This window comes from Schistosoma mansoni, chromosome 1, assembly GCF_000237925.1.
Source record: "Schistosoma mansoni strain Puerto Rico chromosome 1, complete genome".
NCBI classification, from domain to species: Eukaryota; Metazoa; Platyhelminthes; class Trematoda; order Strigeidida; family Schistosomatidae; genus Schistosoma; species Schistosoma mansoni.
The window spans coordinates 350,525-370,667 of record NC_031495.1 but is presented as its reverse complement, the minus strand read 5'-3'; the positions used below and the strand labels follow the sequence as shown (position 1 = coordinate 370,667).

General features: G+C 35.3%; 1 protein-coding gene across 1 annotated transcript in view; it reads right to left on the bottom strand.

The window, feature by feature from the left end:
* Smp_160460 (Myb1-related transcription factor) overlaps positions 1-18,915 on the bottom strand; it is a gene marked incomplete at both ends in the record, with an annotated part of 98,476 nt that extends 79,561 nt beyond the window's left edge. The window contains 2 exons of the mRNA XM_018792900.1: positions 13,782-13,888; positions 18,082-18,915. Of these exons, the coding sequence (XP_018647466.1) occupies positions 13,782-13,888; positions 18,082-18,915 (941 nt within the window). The remainder of the gene's footprint in view (positions 1-13,781; positions 13,889-18,081) is intronic.
* Positions 18,916-20,143: the final 1,228 nt, after the last annotated feature.

The window sequence follows — 20,143 nt, the reverse complement described above, 5'->3', positions numbered from 1 at the left end:
CATCTACACACAAGACTGAAGGTCTTAAGTTCGGTCCCTGGTTGCAGAGTCGTGAATGTTTATTACTAAAGAATCCTATGCTAGGACCAACCCATGCTCTTCAATCTCGTCCACCAGTGCTTAACCTCTACACTACTAAACCAGAATTCAGTGGTTTGGATGTCTAACTTCAGTTATTCAATCATATTGTGTAACCCTCTACAATTGTCTACCGTGGACACATGCTTCATAACCGATATGATTGAACTCCACTGGCCACAAATTTTCTCTAGAACTCCAGAATCATCTGTGTTTACAAATTGAACGGATCATTTTAAAAAAAGAACATCAGATAATAGTTTTTGTTAAATGACTTACACTAATTACATAACTGAATTATCATTATCGTTATTATTACTATTATTGTAAATCAACATTTGTTGATTTCTCCAATTAAAGAAAATATTCTTATAATTTAATCTATTAAAACAAAATACACTAAAACGTACCATTAAAAATTGAATCAATGTGCAGTAGTATGTTACTTGAATCTATAATAATAATAATAACCGATAAACCTGTATGTGTATACACACACATATATAATAGGTGCTTTAATCTAGTATACATATGATTACCAAATATATAGAGAGAAAAATCGATCACATCAAAAGTCAGTGATCCGATCATTATGATTATTGTGACAATGTTAAAGAAGACCAATATGATTTATTTTTAAACAAACAAACAAAAAAAGAATCCAATTTCTCAATTCTTCATGAATGCCACATTATCAAAGTGAGAAACTATATATATTTAAGTATTCATTTCACCCTAGGAGCGGCCAGACCAAAACGTGGTACAAATCCATGAAGTCACCGACAATTGGACTGAGCTATGCTGGTAGGTGTAGAATACCTGGTTGGGATTCGCGAGATGATAGCAATCGATGGTTAGAGACTTTGGATGAAATGGCTAAAAATCGTTTGCAATGGCGAAGGTGCATCTACTCTTTGTGCTCTACCAAATTCTAATCTTCTGAATTCTTCATGTCTCTATCTTTCTTCTCTTTCCAAATTTATTTCACTGGATTATACTCCTTCAATAACATCTTCAAACCCTAGCCTTTCACATTATTGCTTATACTCTTACTCATTCTACTACTATGGGATTTGAATCGACAACTGCATCTCTGTGCTAACGTGGTATAGCAACTCGAACTGATGTACGTAAGTACGAAGTTCCACGTTGTGACTGACTGACTGATTCATTTCATCACTCTATAATTCGTTTTTTTATTTATTTCAACGATAATCATTAAAACTGTGAAGTAAAAAAGTGACAGACCAATACTGAAATCTAACCAGTTATTATTGCTATGAATTGTTTATTAGGTATTAATTTCAATGTTCCTTGTGATAAGTTGGATGCACATAGCATTGAAAAGCCTCATACTAGATAGAACAAAAATGGATGTTTAAAAATGACAATGAATAGTAAACAACACTAACTTATTGGGTAATGGACGTATACTCCGTATACTGGTGGATAACTTTTAAAAACGAATTTCTAAAAATCTTTTCCTTAATTTCCACAGTTTCATGGTGCAGTATTTACTTTAAAAAGACATGTAACCTATAAACAAAGTGCCCCAAAATGCCCTGGTACGACAGGGAGTGGGGAGAGTCCGCTCTCCCTCTCGAAATGTTCTCACATGACCACGCGTATATGGCCTCTACCACGGAAGTCCTACTCACTGCCTTCTCGTGACATTACTGTTGTTTACGAAATTGAGAGGACGAAAAGCGAATGTTCGGCGCTTTAACCGGTTCGGTGGACACGGCGCGTCCACCTTGGGGAGTTGGAAAACCCTGATTACAAACCAATGGTGTACATGGGCTCCAGTATCCTGATGGAACAAATGGCGTATGAACTAGTTCTTGGCCATCGACTAGACCATGGGACTGCATCTCCTTAAAATACTCCACTGCCTTGTGGATCGAATCTTTAGGTCAAAGGCTCCAGGTGTGGCCCCCTAAGGAAACCACCTGTTTCGGTCTGGGCGCCCGGACGGTATCACAGCCCTCACACAAATCAAATGAGATTTGTGTGGCGCATATATATCTGGTGCTCCTTTGTACCAATATTTATGTGTTTAAAGAAAATAAAAGTAAATAAATAAACAAAGCAGTTAGATACAGAATGTTTGTGTGAAGGCTATCAATCACAACCCATTTGGGTAGGTAAAAGTAAATGAATTTCGAAATTGCAACTAACTGTGGCTGAAAGTCATGTACCTTAACCACCAAATGACGCAAACCGATTAGTGAGGTCCTGAATCTTTATCAACTAGGTTGGTTAGGACATGTGTTACATATGCCTAATCACCACCTACCTTAACAGGTGATGATATCTGGTGTAAGAAGGAAGTTAAAGAGTGGTCAAACAAAATGTGATGTGAGTCCATTTTGCCATTCACTGTTGAACTGAACCATGTAGGTTGATACAGAATACCTGATTTAGGTCATTTGAATTTTCATAATCAATGGCTCAAGACGTTGGATAATGTGGTTTAAAGTCGGTCACAATAGTGCTTTGACATTTTGTCTTAAAATCCTTGTACTTTTTACCTAGCCAATTCATTCTTCTCAAATCATATTATACATCCCTAATGCGTTCTACTGTTACTATGGCATTTATCTGAATAATCTAATCTTTCTATGGTGTGAGGATTTGGACTGATATACATACGTGCCAGATTATATATCGCTTAAGACTGATATTAATTTCAGAAGTATAAATCTTTCAAGCAGTCCTTAGAAGGCAGTTTACGGAGTAGAATGACTCCTGCTGGATAACAAAAAGTGCTGGATAGCTATTTTACCACAAGCATAGGACTCTTTAAAAGTGCACAATTAAACCCTCATTTAGAATCTAGACCCAAAAACTGTAGATAACTGAATTGGCAACAAATGTCTTGGTTTTTCAGACTAAGAGATTAACAGCAAACTTCACTACTACAAGTATAAGACGGTGGCTTAGTACTTAAAGCATTCGGCTTTCAACTAGAAAGTATTAGGTTCAAACTCCAAAAAATCTACTAAATGGTTTGAATAACTGGTTAGTAAACTTAATCAAATACAAATTTTATGTACTTGGGAAGTGTTATTATACAGTTACCACCACAAACAAATTCGTCTCTCAAATTATTAAAGAAACGTGCTGAGAATTCTATATTGTACTAAACTATAATATTGAATAAAGCCATTAATAATAATAATAATAATAATAATAATAATGACAATAATAGTAATAATAATAAGGTTTTTATAGAGTTGAGATCATGAGTTAATTGAAGCTAGACTACCATCGAAAACCTGAAAGCACTGGACGGCTGTTTCGTCCTATTATGCGACTCCTCAGCAGTGCGCATCCACGATCCCGCACTCGCGAAATTCGAACCCAGGATCTACCAGTCTCGCGCCAGAGCACTTAACCGATAAACCACTGAGCCGGTATCCAACGGTGTTAATGTCTAACTTTATCTAATCCACGAAACTTGAGCAACCATTCTAGTGAGAAGCAGTAACAAGTGAAGTTCAACCAGGTCTGTCGGAAGATGTCAACCCAACGAAAACATTGATGATCGTGGATGCGCACCACTGAGGAGTCCCATAATAGGACGAAACGGCCGTCCAGTGCTTCCAGGTTTTCCATGCTGGTCTAGCTTCAACTGACTCATGATCTCAACTCTATAAAATTACTAAAATTTCTACAAACCCCCTTCTGATAAATAATAAGGTTTGTTAGTTACATTACTAATAAAATATATGATCGACCGGTCATATTGGTTTCAATAAATTCATCAGAGTAAATATTTTTTTTGAATAATGAATAAAAAAAAGGTAAGGGTGTACTTGTGTGGTTAAAAGAACAATGTTATTTCACATGTCTATCACTACCTTCAAATACATGGAGTGGATACGTACATACACACACGCACGCACATACACACACACACATTTAATCTAAAAATTTTGTAAGAAAGCATGTTATATAATTCAATGACACATTAGGACAAAATCTCGAAACTTGAAATGGTATACTTAGCAACATGAATATACATGAGTATGTAGACAAAATCAATGAATATTTCATTATACAAATAAACGAAAAGACAAAATATGTATTTGATATAATAGAGATATACATAAATACATATTTATGATCAGTTATTCATTCAATCAGTCAAGCATAATAACGGTGGAATCTGGTAAAGATATAAGTGCATTAGGTTAGGTGAAATTTAGTGATATGCCTGGGCTAAGTCGATTTTCTCAGTAACGAACGAAGGCCAATGACTCAGTGACACAATAGGCTAATCTAATCCGTTGTTCCAGGGCCTGCTAACTAGAGGAAGAAGTCCAAGGCAAAGTAGGGGAATATATATTCCGTAAGCAGCCAAGTATAAGCAAATCATAAGGGGAAAAACTCAAACGTATATATACAGTGATAAATTGTCCTTGGGCAGCATTACAAAATAGAACAATCAAAGATACAACGGACCAATAGCATTTAGGATATTTTATAAGTGGGAAATACGACTTGAAGGTGAAAAGATCGCTTTTGGCGCGAAAACAAGGAAATTCAAATTTTCAAAATAAAATTACAAAAATTAAGCCATTTATCAAGTAAGTTCTGGGGATTTGACATCCCCAACATTTAGATATACCCATAAACAATTAATTATAAATAAGGTAGAAGTTGGAGTAGATGTAGATCACATGAAGTTGCCATTACTTTGAATTAGTACAGCCAGAAAATAAATTGAAAAGGTGGAAAACAGAGTAGTTGGAATAATGAGGTAAAGTGGTTGATTCCATAGTTGAAAGCGTGAGTCAACTGAAGCTAGACTACCATCGAAAACCTGAAAGCACTGGACGGCCATTTCGTCCTATTATGCGACTCCTCAGCAGTGCGCATCCACGATCGCGCTCTCACGAGATTAGAACACAGGATCTACCAGTCTCGTGTCAGAGCACTTAACCGATAGACCACTGAGCTGGCATCCAACGGTGTTATTGTCTAACTTCAACCAATCCACGATTTTGAGCGACCGTTCACCAATTGTCTTCAGTGAGTTGATATCTCCCAACAGACGTGGTTTGAACTCCACTGGTCACCGCTTCTCACTAGAACTCTTGGATTTACCTCTCGAAGTCAGTCACTAGTGAGCATATGATTATTATTATTATTAGAAGGTGTTTTGTGGAGATTTATTATTTTCATAGTTCGAATCTCGCGAGTGCGTGATCGTGGATACGCACTGCTGAGGAGTCCCATAATAGGACGAAACGGCCGTCCAGTGCTTCCAGGTTTCCAATGGTGTTCTACTTCAATTGACTCACGCTTTCAACTATGAAAATACTAAATCTCCACAAAACCTCTTCTGATAATAAAGTGGTTAGGTTATGACATGGCAATATGATATAAAGGAAAACTGTGTAGGATCGGAATCTGTCAGTCCATTACGACTTCCTAGTTGGGACCTTGAAGATGTCGCAACTCAGCGACGTTATCAGAGACAGTTCAGAATAGAAGTCAGTGGAGAGTCTGATATAGTTTTCTTTTACACTCTTCATTAAACTGAACTGAATCAATCACTATACACAATTCTTGTACATTTATTTATCCCAACTTTTAGTTCTACACAATATTATCTAATTATTTGTGTGGTACATATTACTTTTGATGCCCAGTTGCAGTAGTTTTTAAGTATATTAAATAACAGAAAAATAAAGAAAGAAATTCAGCTTACGACCTGTTGGTCAGACACTGTGTGTTTCAATCACTCCCTATATCCTGAGTTAAGTGAAAGCATGAAACTGTGTTGTTAGACCGTTCGAATACACTCAAATGGAAGTATTGGAGTTAAGCATACATTTCACTCCAAACACGTGTTGATATCATTTATTCCAGTTAGTTAAATGCGAATTGGAAAGTGGTGCATTACTGCATTCGTTCAAATAGCCATACCACATCAGCACAGTAAGATAAAATAATGGTATAAGTAATAACCGTATTAGTAATGGTGGAAAAGATTAGACATAAAACATATGATTCTATAAGAAAATACAGAATAATCAAATAAAAAGGCTTTTTCAAGGTAATATAGAACTTGGTTACAATAAACGCATGGAACTCAATCAAGTGATCTTTGTCTACCTACATGGTTCAGTTCAACAGTCAATAGCAAACTGGACTGACACATTTTTTATTTGGCCACCCCTTAACTTAAATTGTTTATTCTGATTAGTGTTTTTTGGCAAGGTTGTTTTCTATCTTGGAGAATCTTGGTGAGCGTCCTATGCTCATCCACCAGCAATGACTGGCGTAAGTAAGTAACCCTTTAATTTCCTCCCTACACCAGACATCATCGCCCGTTAAGGTAGACGATGATTAGGCGTGTGTAACGCATGTCCTAACGATTCTACTCGATGAAGATTCAGTATCTCACTAATCATTATCGCATTTTCAACCTCAACACTGTTAATTCGGCGGTTTCATGAAACGCGGGTAGTCTTTGGAATACTCGCATGATCAAAAACATCCAGGCTAAGCATATATTCTACTTTTAAAGACTATATTTCATAGCTATAAATCAATTCATGTCTTTTGGTTGATAGAGCAGTGTTTTGCCTACGATACAATTGAAATAACTTGACAAAAGTCAACTAATTTTCCTGAATCCACCCTATTATTAAGATATGAAAATAAAGATTTTTTTCACAAATTTGTTCATTTTAAGGGTAAAGAGATGAAAATTTGTATCTATGAGGAATTCATTCATTTACTATTATGGATGTAAAATGGTTGTAAATGAACGCAAAATTTGCCTGTTTCACCTATCTAATTTCCAAGTGTGCAAGCATTGTTATTAAACAACCTGTTTGAGATTTGCTTGAACTGGAAGAATTATAAAGGCTAAATGTATGCACTCATACGAGACTATAAAAAAGGTTGCAGATTATTGCAAAACTAACTACTTTACTTCGTCGAACACTTCTCTTTTTTGTCTATCCTATGAAGGAACGTGAGGCAAATATATTAGAAGTCAAACACATTACATATGATGGATGAGGAAATAGTTGTAGCTAAGAATTCTTCACTGTACCAAAGTGTATAGTACTCAATAAAGCCATTAATAGCATAACTATATATATCATATACCTAGTCATTACCTGGTACGAGAAGAATAGAGAGGATTCTATATGCTTAAAATGAAAAAAAAGTAGAACCAGTCCATAAAGTCATCTGAATGAACAAGCTGTATATCAACGGTGGGTATATATGCTAACTGTTATTTAGTCTTATTCACCAGTACTCTTGATATAATTGGAGGCACATAATGTCATATTCTACTAACAATCTTAAAGAACCACTAGCAAGGCAAGTGGACTTATATATTTAGTTCAGCTGGCGAAGTACTTTCACCACTCCTATCGATTTGTCATGTGTTTTATGGTCAGTGGATGTCGACTGACGTAATGAAATAAAGCACTGGAAACAATGTTAGATAATTAAGAGATCATAAAAAATCGATCTAGACCTGAAAATCAGCTATTTTGACGAATGAAAGAAGTATTCCAGTAGACAAAATAGTCGGATTTGTCAGATATACATTCACGATAATACATTGGTTCTCTCACTACATCAAGAATAAAAATCGTCTTATGAATCTTTATAACGTTCTTAGGCCTTAAATATCACAATCATAATCACGAAACAGGTATATTGCGCTAATCACTTCCATAACGTTCTAAAATGTCATACTCCAACGGTTATGTATAGCAAAATTAGTCACAGAAATAGATCTAAATAAGTTCAAGCTATGGATACACACATAACTTTGCCAGATGATTAAACATCATCGCAACAACAGCAACATTATGACAAAAATGTTAGGTTTCGGCGATGCATGTACTATGCCTGAACCATGGCAAATACTGATTTTTGTCACAGACTATTATCAACAAGAGAACTATTGAGCACATGACAGGTGTTTCAATATAGTATGGGGATCTTTAGTCAAGTGAGACAATGACAGCAGTATAGATCGAATTTAAAATTTTTCATGGAGTGAGTTGGAACGTAATGGTTCACAGTTCCGACTTCCATCAAATAGCGGTAAAGCGAACAAGACTGGTTGGTAATTGCTTTGTTCCCTAAATAGTTGAATCCCACTGCAAAACCTTGGATTTCGACTTTAATTCATACTGTTCAAAAGTTTTCAAGTACAATGAATCAGATATAACGTGCTTTCTGTCTTCATCAAGTGATCAATAAGTGGAGCATTATCAAAGGATTATTTACTTATTACCTGAAAAGTTTAATAAATTTCAAAGGATACTATTCAACTGTAAAGAAGTTTAACTGTTAAAAATGAAACAAACAATAAGGTAACTTATAAATCTGGAAACTAGTGACACGAACTCGTAGTAGTCCAGTAGTTCAATACTCATATCATACAGAATACATACATAAATGAACGACTGGTGTGTTTATGAGGTTGTAAGAACAAACAATTGACCTACAGACATGCATGTGCCATACACTCATATATATATATATATATATATATATATATATATATATATGAAAACCATTTATACACATAAATATTGGTACAAGGAAGCACCAGATACATATGCGCCGCACAAATCTCATTTGATTTGTGTAAGGGCTGAGATACTGCCCAGGTGCCCAAACTGAAGTAGGTGGTTTTCTTACGGGACCACTCCCGGAGCCTTTGCCCTGAAGATCTGATCCACAAGGCAGTGGAGCATCGTAAGGAGATGCACTCAAATGGTAGCCGGTGACCAACATAAGTCATGTTACATAGTATTTAATCAGCTTAAAACAATCAATCAATACTAATTTCTTCCTTATTTATTGTGTTACGTTTCTTCTCTTAAATCTAAAACAAAATACTCATGATATAAGACTCATTAATTAATAATGATACAGAGATAATATTGAACAAAATGAGAATGTGAAACGACCGACATGATCGTAATCGGATGGAAGAGTTATTTGTAGTTAGTTTTCATCTTAAACAATGTGCACTTGAAAACTACCGAGGACTACTATACACTGAACTCAAGACTTTCATGTCTCGTGACGAGTATGTTGCTTTTTAATTGATAAGTCGGTATCCATTGGTTTATATTTCTAACTTCAATTGGCTCGTGATGACATCCAACCAGGTTTCATAGCTTAAATGCTCGCGAGGAGGCATTAATCGCCTGGATTCGATGCCTGGTAGAGTTGTGGATGCCCACAGCTGAATAGTTACGTACCGGGACAAAACAGATAACTAGTACTTTTAGATTTTAAATGACTGTCTAATTTATATCAGTTCGTGATATAAACTATGAAATTCAACAATGCTCAGAAACACTTTATACTAATTCATAATAGGGTGTGACGTCACCCGATGTTATTATTGAGGAGTGGATTGAGTATTACACCGCCAACATTGTTAAACATTAACAGTCATGAATTTCCATTGGAACTAGGGAAATTCATTTTGAAGCTAGTCTCATTTGTGTATACAAAATTAATGTTTGGTTATAAGCGAGGGAAAGAAACTAAGAGAATGAAGCTTTGAACGGCACCTGATATTTGTTGCTTAATCCTAATCTGAAATTGAGTAACCGTAGAAGTGAACTTTAATCCACCTGTATCAATGCTAAAAATTATCACCAGCAAAAAAAGAATTACAACAATCCTACGACAGAGTTGGAAAACCCTGATTCCAAACCAATGGTGCACATGGGCTCCAGTATCCTGATGGAACAAATGGCGTATGAACTAGTTCTTGGCCATCGACTAGACCATGGGACTGCATCTCCTTAAAATACTCCACTGCCTTGTGGATCGAATCTTTAGGTCAAAGGCTCCAGGTGTGGCCCCCTAAGGAAACCACCTGTTTCGATCTGGGCACTCGGACGGTATCACAGCCCTCACACAAATCAAATGAGATTTGTGTGGCGCATATATATCTGGTGCCCCCTTTTATCAATATTTATGTGTTCCAATAAATAAATAAATTCCAAGTATACAAATTTGTGGGTCGATCCCGTACTAAGTGTTATCTTTAAGCCGATAAACCGTACCTTTTCAATAACTTGTTCATAGTCCGGTTAATAGCGAATTGAAGCTATTGGTTATTTATATTGACTATTAAACCAAACTATTTATCAGATTATGGTTAGGAGAGATGATATAACGATGTAAGGTATATCTATTTGTTATTGTGATGTTCATCAAATAAATATTCTAATCAAATATCCAACTAACAAATATTTTTTGAATCAGTTAAAGTGCTTTAAAAATACGAGATTTTCATGATAACTTTACACTATGACATGATCTAAATGGCCCGGTAAGATCAGAATTGGTGAAAATTCATCATTCTTCTAGAGATCCTTTCATATAGTCATGTATCTAAGGTTTATACCAGAGAAGTATTACTCACTACCTTTATGTGGAATGGGTGTATTTTACAAGATGAGAAGACGAAAAGCGAATAACCGATGCTTAAACTAGGTTAGGGGGGATAAGGTTTACATAAAGGAGTTGGAAAACCCTAATTTGAAACCAGTGTTGTACATGGGACCCAGAATAGTGAGAAAACAAGTGGTGCATTAACCTAGTTAGAGTTACCAGGTACAGTAGGAACGCATCTTTCAACGTTAATCCAACTTTATGGATTAAATTTCTTAATCGAAGGATCGAGTGATGGTCCACTAAGAAAATTTCCTGCCTAGGTTTATAATAATAATAATAATAATAGTTATTATTATACCTGTTGAACAGAGATATCAATGACAGTAGATAATGAATGTTATTTATTGACTTTGTTATGCGATTCGGGAACTAACATAAAACATCCCCAACATAAGTATACACTCACTTGCCTTGGCAACAACTTCATAATCTAACCCTTAAAAATTTGCTGCTCCGATCAGTATAAGATAAAATACATGAATATGCCTACAGAATTTCAAATCTGTCCTTGTGAACAAGCCACTAAGAATGTGTAGTCTAAAGTGGCAAATTTAATATCACTCAGATAGTAAAAAAAGTCCTTCGGTTGGTTCAGTGTGAAACTATGAAGTTTTCAATAAAATAGACAAGTAAAATACCTTTATGTTGTTTCTTGAATAGGGCAAATGGTTATTTTTTGTTTGTCAACAGTTTCTAGAACACTCAAGAACGATATGAATTAAAGCATTATTAATTCATTTTGTATAGATTGTTTAAATCTTCCCATTGATGTTTACGATTGCAATTGATCAGTCTCTTATTAGCATATGTGTATCCTGTGCGGATTGCCTCTATATCGCCTTAAACGACACACATTATGAGCAGAGATAGATAGTAGCTAGCAGTGGAATCCAGCGAATGGTACTGGGTTCGAGTCCCGTGGTGAAAAACAACTCTGAGATGCAGGTACATCCAGCTGACAAGTCCCAAACAGGATGAAACGCGCATCCTGGATTCGACTGCTAGCCACAATCCATCTCTGCTTAAAAACAGATCAGTTTTATTTTGTGCCTTTGATAAAATATCTCGAAATAAAGAGAATGCCCTCAGCTTATATTGTGCCCTGAAGTGGTAATATAGTGGTTGGATCATTTTTTTTCAACCAGTAGGTGGCAAGTTCAGATTACACTTCAGCAACTCCGGTTTGGCTAGTAACGTAAGATCGATCATTAGATCTCGCACAACTAAAGTGTACATAAACTGGTGATTAGTAAGTGAGTTTTGTTTTGGCAAATACTTTCAGCTGTTTATCTTGTTTAATTCTGAACCTACCAAACCGAAGTTTAGGTTTTCTTGTCACTTTTCTCTAATCGTCTAAAATTGAACAAAGCGTAGAAGAAAGTGGATCACAAGTGAGCCACATAGTAACTTGACCCCCATAGAATTTAATAAAGACTAGTTTGAATATGGTATTTATAATGTGATTTAATTATCACATGTACATTTATTTACTTAGCATTGAGAAATACTGTTTTATGTGAGTAGCCAAGAGTTGTAACCACTAAGCTACTGTCCAACATATGATCTTGATACCCAATAAGTGTAGTTTTATTTAGCACAGTCTCTATGCCATCAATCAGAGTATAGCCCAAACTAAAGCCAACTCTGACAGACACAGACAAAATGCAAAATTGGTTTTGTTTTATTAAAGAAACAAATTCAAAATAAATTCAAAGTGATACCCAAAATAATGACTAAAATTTCAACTTGATGTCTACAAGTGTGCCACTTTCAGAATACTAAGTATTACATCTGAGACCCATGTTTTATGGAACAAATAGTTTGTGGTTAACAGTGGAATCCAGAATGACTATTTCTTTTGAGATCTGTCAGTTGGATATGCCTGAATTTCAATGTTGATATATGCATCAGGACTCGAACTTAAGATCTTTGGCTTCAAAATGCCCAACCTCTTATGCACTGAGCTATTGAATCCAGAGAAATAACAAGTCTCCAACAGGATGAAATATGAGTACTCCTCCTGCTTAGCCCCTCCTGTTGAGTCCAGAACACAAATTTCAGCCTCCGCGATATGAATCATATATTTCAAACATACTGGGTTTATATACAAACCAAACCACATCGCACCATAAAATAGAAAATGACAAGATCTAGCCAAAAACTGGTTGTGAATATGGGAGATTGTAATTAACAGACTGGGGAATCGTATAATACTAGTCTATAGGTCAAAATAAAGCTTAAAATAAGAGGAATCTAAATATATATAGTTTAGTTACTCAATAAAAATATATGTATAGTACTAGTCCATAAATGGTTCCCAACAGTTACCATTCTCGTTGGGATAAATCAATATCATTACTAACAACCTGGAAACATTGGACGACCGTTTCGTCCTAGTATGGAACTTTTCAGCGATGCGGGCCCACAATCCGTTGTGCAGGACTCGAACCCAGGACCTTCAGCCTCGCGCGGGAACGCTCCAGGCTTTCAATGGTGGTCTAGCTTAGATTGACTCACGAATTCAAAAGTTAAAATGCTACAATCTACACAAATCCCCATTTTTATAATTCTATAGGTCATAAATAATGTACAGTTTGATAAAAATGTGTGGTCTATAAAAGAAATGAACATGCTATCAAAACTAAAAGAGAGTCCAAGCAACAACGATATTGATGCTACTGAAACAATAACTTAAGTGAAACAGTGAAGATATTGAAATTAAGGAATTAAAAAAGTGAATATTGGTAGATTTAAAGGAAGACAAATAATGAATATATACACGTCACTTCGATTGTTCTCCAGCTATAATACCAACTCTCTCCAACCATAGATAACGATTATCATATGTACTACAATCAAAACGTTTATACATTCTGGTACGACTCAATGGTTAAAGAGTTTTAATTCCGGACGCTAAGTGGTAAGCTCGAACCCTGCTCTGTCTCCTTCAGTCTGGGCAACCAGGTAGTATCACTATCTCTTACATTCAGAGTTCGACCCATAGTCAAGTAATATAAATCTGTTAGATGCAAATAATACATAAAACGACCCATACCAGTGGGATGGATAACTTATGATGATATAGATACTCTCAACTTTCTCCCGGTGATCTTCTACACCATCTAATATTGTGCGACATTGTTGAAGATTAACAATGGGAAAATGTAATTAATAATACGTTATAACGATTCATTAGAGACAAACAAAACAATAAAACAACATTCACTTACAAATGATCTTGACGTTTGAAAGCTTTATGGCATACAATACAAATATATTTACGTTCTTCACTATGTGTTAACTTATGCTTGGCAATAGCACTAGAATTACTGAATACCTAGAGAGGCAGAAAAATAAAACAAAATATGAGAAAGTTTCGGTGAACCCCAGACGCTTGCTATGAAATCTTTGGTGAAAAATTATATTCCAATATGCAGCATTCAGTCATTAAATGAACAGAAGGATAGCTAAGCGTTAGATACAATAAACTTATCGGACACTGAAAATGTTGAAGATAATCTCCATCACTGTTATTTATTTAATATGATATGTTCATACAGCACTTAAGACAATAACGTTTACCAATAAAATGTATTATACCATTAATGAGTTGAAATGACAATGCGTAAATGAGAATACGCCCAGAATATTTCCTTATTTAGGGATAAATAGTGTTTTTGACGCAAAATAAGAACTAGTTGCATTTAGTTTCTTTAGAAAACCTCTCATGCAAATCATGTTATTAGTGGTGGACTGAATCACATACTTTTCTGGTATAAAGATCAGGATATCCATATATAAGGTCGACAGTCTAATGTCATAGACCACTTTAAGTTTCAGATTACGGAGACTTTAGTTAAATAACCACTGAAAAATAGGAAGCATTGAATAGTTATTTAGTCTCAGTGTCGAATTCCCAGATAAGGAACACACATTACCTAATCAAGCTTCAAACCCAGGAACAGAAGTCCCATATTAGGGTGAGAAAATTATCCTGTGCTTTCTGGTTTTCAGTAGCTTTCGAAGTGAAGTCAGTCCATTATTATTTTTAGTGGAAGGATTTGTAATTTAAACTATCCATCTACTTATTGGCTATCAAATGGCGCTAAAGTTTTCTTTCAATATTCTTTCACATCGATGATTTATATACTCTTACAAAAGATAATAAACCATAGAACCTGTTTGTTCAAATACCAACCTAACACATATCTTTTCATGTCTGTATTTGACTAATACATTATTTATTTTAGAAAAAAAAATTGTTTAAGGACCAGACTGTCATAGCCTTTAATGTAGAGTTATTGGGTTTGCAAATTTTTAGTATTTAGGATAGAACTATGAAAGTGAATCGACGATTGGATTTGAAGGAATTCGAGAGAGATAGTGATGCGATGATTAAGAATTGGGCTTAACATATTCACGTTCTAATTGATTGTAGAGTGAAAGACCTGAAAAGTAAATAATCAACTGATGTGACGAGGCATCACTCCGAACGTATGTACCATTACATATTGTCGATGAATGCTCATTCATTTCGTTTCATTTTGACACGAAGAGTTCACCTAGGGGAGTTAGAAAACCCGGACTCTAAACCAATGGTGTACATGGGCTACACGATCCTGAAGGAATAAATGGAGTATAAACCGATTGTTGGTCACCGACTACCATGAGACTGCATCTCCTTACGATGCTCCCCTGCCTTGTGGATCAGACCTTTAGGTCAAAGGCTCGGGGTGTGGCCCCATAAGAAAACCACCCGAGCAGTATCCCAGACCTCACATAAATCGGATGATTTGTGTGGCGCATATCTACTTGGTGATTCCTTGTAGCAATGTTTATTTGTTTAAATAAGTAGATAAATTCATTTTGACAGTCAAAAATTCACTTGACTAATGAAATCTACCTCCGTACCCGAGGGAGCAAGAAAACCATACAAAAGGATTAAGGTTTAGACACACAGTTTCAACAACCAATCATCCAAAGAGATTTTAATGTACCCAAAAGTACATTTCACTGTTTAATGTGAGATAAACGCTATTCCAATACATAATCAGTACAGAGACGTACAAATGTGAGTTATCACAACTTGCCGCATCACATCAACAGGATGCAATGAAATTAACATGAATAGTAGAGCAGTCGAAATAATGTATCACCAATGATAATCAGAAAGATTAAGCATTGAAAACAGTAGGAAAAGACAAATTGAAAAGGCATGTATAAAAAGAATTATTACGTTTCACTCTATAAGATCAACATATTAAAGTTGTCATGACAAACCAACAAATTCTAACTCAACACAACTTAATTCCACCATGACACATCAATAACTAAGCACCCTCCTGCTTCTTCAACTCAATTTGAATAGTAACAAGTGGTTTAAGGTATGAAAGCTACCATAGCATTGTAAGGAGAGATGAATTAAAACTACTGTAATAAAATCACAACTTCCACTCCAATTGGATGAATGATTTTTACTAAATGCAAACATTTGTAGCTAAACATGAATGTTTATAACACGGTATTCTGACAGAATGTAAACAATTTTCCAAAAAACAACGCGAATATTGAACATACAGATCCATCAGATAAACAGATATAAACTTCATAAGAACAGACATAAATGCATACTGTTGCATGTTGTCATGTATCACATCAACAATAAGATTTATATCCTTCCTTTCTGTTCAAGTTGAAAAAGTACACTTTTATTCTTGATAAGAAACAGCAGGAAATATAATTAATTCAGTAACTATTCAGAGGTTTCACACAACAGTAAACTTATATGTAGGTCGTATTCTTCATATATCGGATTCATTTAAGATATCATTGAAAACCAAGGAGCATTGAACAGTTGTTTAGCACTAGCATGTAACTCTTAAGCGATATGTATTTACGAACTATCTATTGATAAAACCCAGGACTTTCAGATCTCGCTGAGGAAGCTTAGCCATTGGAACTATTGGACCGGCGTCAAATAGTTCAGTTCCAACTCTAATAAATTCGTGGTATAGTACGATAGTCAGCCAATGCCATTGAAGACAACTGTCCCACTCTCAATTAGTTTGAACTTCATCAGCCACCACTTATTACTAGAACTTCAGAAACATCTTGAAGCAAGTCACTAGTGAGCTGACTATTATAGTTTATTTAAAGTTTTGTGGTGACTGAATTAATTTGTATGTAATATTTGTCTTATTTAGGTCATTTTTTGAACACAAATGCCATCCACGAGTAAAATTGATCTTCATAAAACCCTTTCAAATAAATGAACTTATGTATTTAACAGTCGACAGTCTAAAATGCTTACCATTCATTTACGTCCAGATGAAATAGCAAGATACAACACAATAAACGAAAGATATAAGACTACAGAAGTAGAGCAGCAATGCACATACATTTACAATCTAGTCTGCTTCTCCAAACGTATTCTAAATGACATTAATGAGGAAAATTATATTTGTAAAAAATTTATTTTATTTTATTTGAACACATAAATATTGGTACAAAGGCGATACCAGATATATATGCGCCACACAAAAAATTGTCATTTAATTGTGTGAGGGCTATGATACTACCCGGGTGCCCAGACCGAGACAGGTGGTTTACTTAGGGGGCCACACCCGGAGCCTTTGACCTAAAGGTCTGATCAACAATGCAGTGGAGCATCATAAGGAGATGCAGTCCCATGGTAGCCAGTGACCAACGATTGATTCATATGCCATTTGTTCCTTCAGGATACTGGAAACCATGTGCATCATTGGTTTGGAATTACGGTTTTCCAACTCCCCTAGGTGGACGCGCCGTGTCCACCAATCCGGTTAAATCGCCAGACATTCGCTTTTCATCCTCTCAATTTGGTAAACAACAGTAATGCCGCGAGAAGGCAGTGAGTAGGACTTCCCTGGCAGAGGCTGTATACGCGTAGCCGTGTAAAATAGTTTTTCACTGTCATTAATATTACATTAATCCAACCTCCATACATTTTGTTAATTTCACTTCGTCGTGTTAATGTTGTGTAGGAACTTGGATCAACACACATCGATTTCAGGTTCTATGTTGGTGATAACTGACAGATAACTAACAACTTTTTAAACATTATGTAGTGACCAATGTCATATTTGTCTAGTGTTTTTAGCTCTGATCGAATATTATCGATCACGTTGCAATGTGGCCACTAATGTAAGTGACTGAACATAAAACATGTTATACTGAGATATTAAATGGATAAAAGTGGTCAACAAGAAACACTGGACCTATGTCCACAGTGAGAAAAAACATTTCCCCCGAGATTCCATGTAGCCCGAAAACTACAGTAACAACATTCCAGATTGTAAAGCAGGGTGACGTGGATCCAAATCCCAAAAGAGACAAAAGTTTTCCCAACATTGTAGATACACCCTACAGATCAGTACCAACAAGCAGGAAGCCTAGGTTAAGGGTTTCTTACCGACTACCTGGAACCACTTAATACATATATATATTACGTAATGTAATTTGATACAATGATGACAAAAAATGTTTACTTACTTTATCACAAAACGGACATTTTAATGTTGTTCTTGGATGAACTGGTTGCTTTACTAAACTAGTTGGAGTTTCATTTGAATTAAGTTTAATAGCAGAATAATTAGATGAGGCATTATTATTATTATTATTCATTGTATGTTGTTTTTTCACTGATGATATAGCTGCTCGTTCGTTGTTGTGGTTCTTATTCTTGCCACTTATAGTATGAGTAGTATTCCATATAAGATTAGAGGAAATTGGAGAATTAGGTGCGCTAATGATGGGATTATTATCATCATTCTCGTTATTAAGATTATTAACACATAAATCAGAAAATCGTTTTTGTTCAGATTTTGGTAATAATGATAAATCACTTGATGATATTGTACTATTGTCATTATTTAATGTTAAATTACTGATAGATGATTGTATAGTATTACAACTAGAAGATGGAAGAATAGAAAGGACAGCACCAGTAGTAGTAGTAGTAGTAGTAGTAGTAGTAGTAGTAGTAGTAGTAGTAGTAGTAGTAGTAGTAGTAGAGGTGATGATCATCTGATGATGATGATCAGCTTCATCAGAAATTATGGATGAAGTAGAAGAATTACACAAAAGATCAAAATTATATGGATTGTCTTTAGAGGAAGTGGGAAAAGCAACAGAAGACAATGAATTAACAGTTGTTGATGTTGTACGTTTCAGTAATCTATTCACCGGGTTTACATTGACAGTAGAAAGATTTGACTGGCTATTTATCAAATTCGTTCTGAATAAATCACGACTTGACAATGATGGAGATGATGATGATTTATTCGAATTGATTAATGGCTCACTAAAATTAGATATGAACATCATTTATTTTGTATGTCTGAATTATAAAATTATAGGAAAGAGAGCATAAATGAAACGCAAACAATAACAGTAAATTAACCAGTTGGTTGACACACACACAATACGAAATTGTGGTGAGTTTAGATAGTCAATATAAAGTCTTGAACCAAAAGTTTTCGCTATTTGACATTGGTCCTTCAAGGTGTGCCTTAACTTTAGGGAAAACAATGTTCTCTGGTGGATTCGAACTCAGGCCACCTAGCTTAGCTGTCTGAAACGTTACCACTAAGCAGTTTAGGCCGCTATTTGTAATGTGACTTTGTAACCGAATGCAACTTGATGAAATTAACCAACGTCTTATGTGAGATCTAGAAATATTAAGCAATTTTCTCCGAACTGAGCTAGGAGGAGAGGGTGTTTGAACCTGCATCTCAGTAGTTGAAAATCAACTGATAGCATCATTAAAATGTCGCTTCTTTAATTAAGCAATTATATATAGATTATAAATACACCACCTCACTAATGATAAATGCTGATAACAAGCAAAAACCATCTAGCAGTGGCCTGAACATTGAATATACAATAAAATAATGTATGATGTGAAAAAGTTATGGCAACGATTACTTTTCATTTGAATAGACACGTTTAATGTTACAATTGAATTAGTTGATATTCAGAGTTGATTGTTCTACTCACAGTAGATGAGTTACTTATAAGAATTCATTAGATATATATATACATGAAAATGTTATGCATCAGGACACTTATATTGGTATATTGGAGGAGTAGAGTTCAAATTTGGAACTTAATTATAATGTGGTGTGGGTTACTTATATCCACACAAGTAGTATATAACGATGGTCAGGCATTGAACGTATTTCAGTAGCAGATCGATAACTAAAGGACGGGAACGAAATGCAATTGGTATGAAAATGCATGAACAATAACAGTCAGAGAAGGTGGACTGATATTTTCAGAAGAAACAGTTAACATCGAGACAATTGATTGACAGTTTGCAAATTTTCATAGTTGAAATCATGAGTCAATTGAATCGATGTTACCTGTTTCTTCTGATAATATCTGTACACCTTTTCCGACTGTTATTGTTAATGCATATCAATACTCATTCACGATAGCTCATGGCGACTCGGCGTCGAACCTACTACCTAACAAGCACGACCCTCAGAGTGAACCCTGGACCCGATGCTCCACTATAGAATCGCGCAAACCACATGTCTCAGCAGTCCAACGC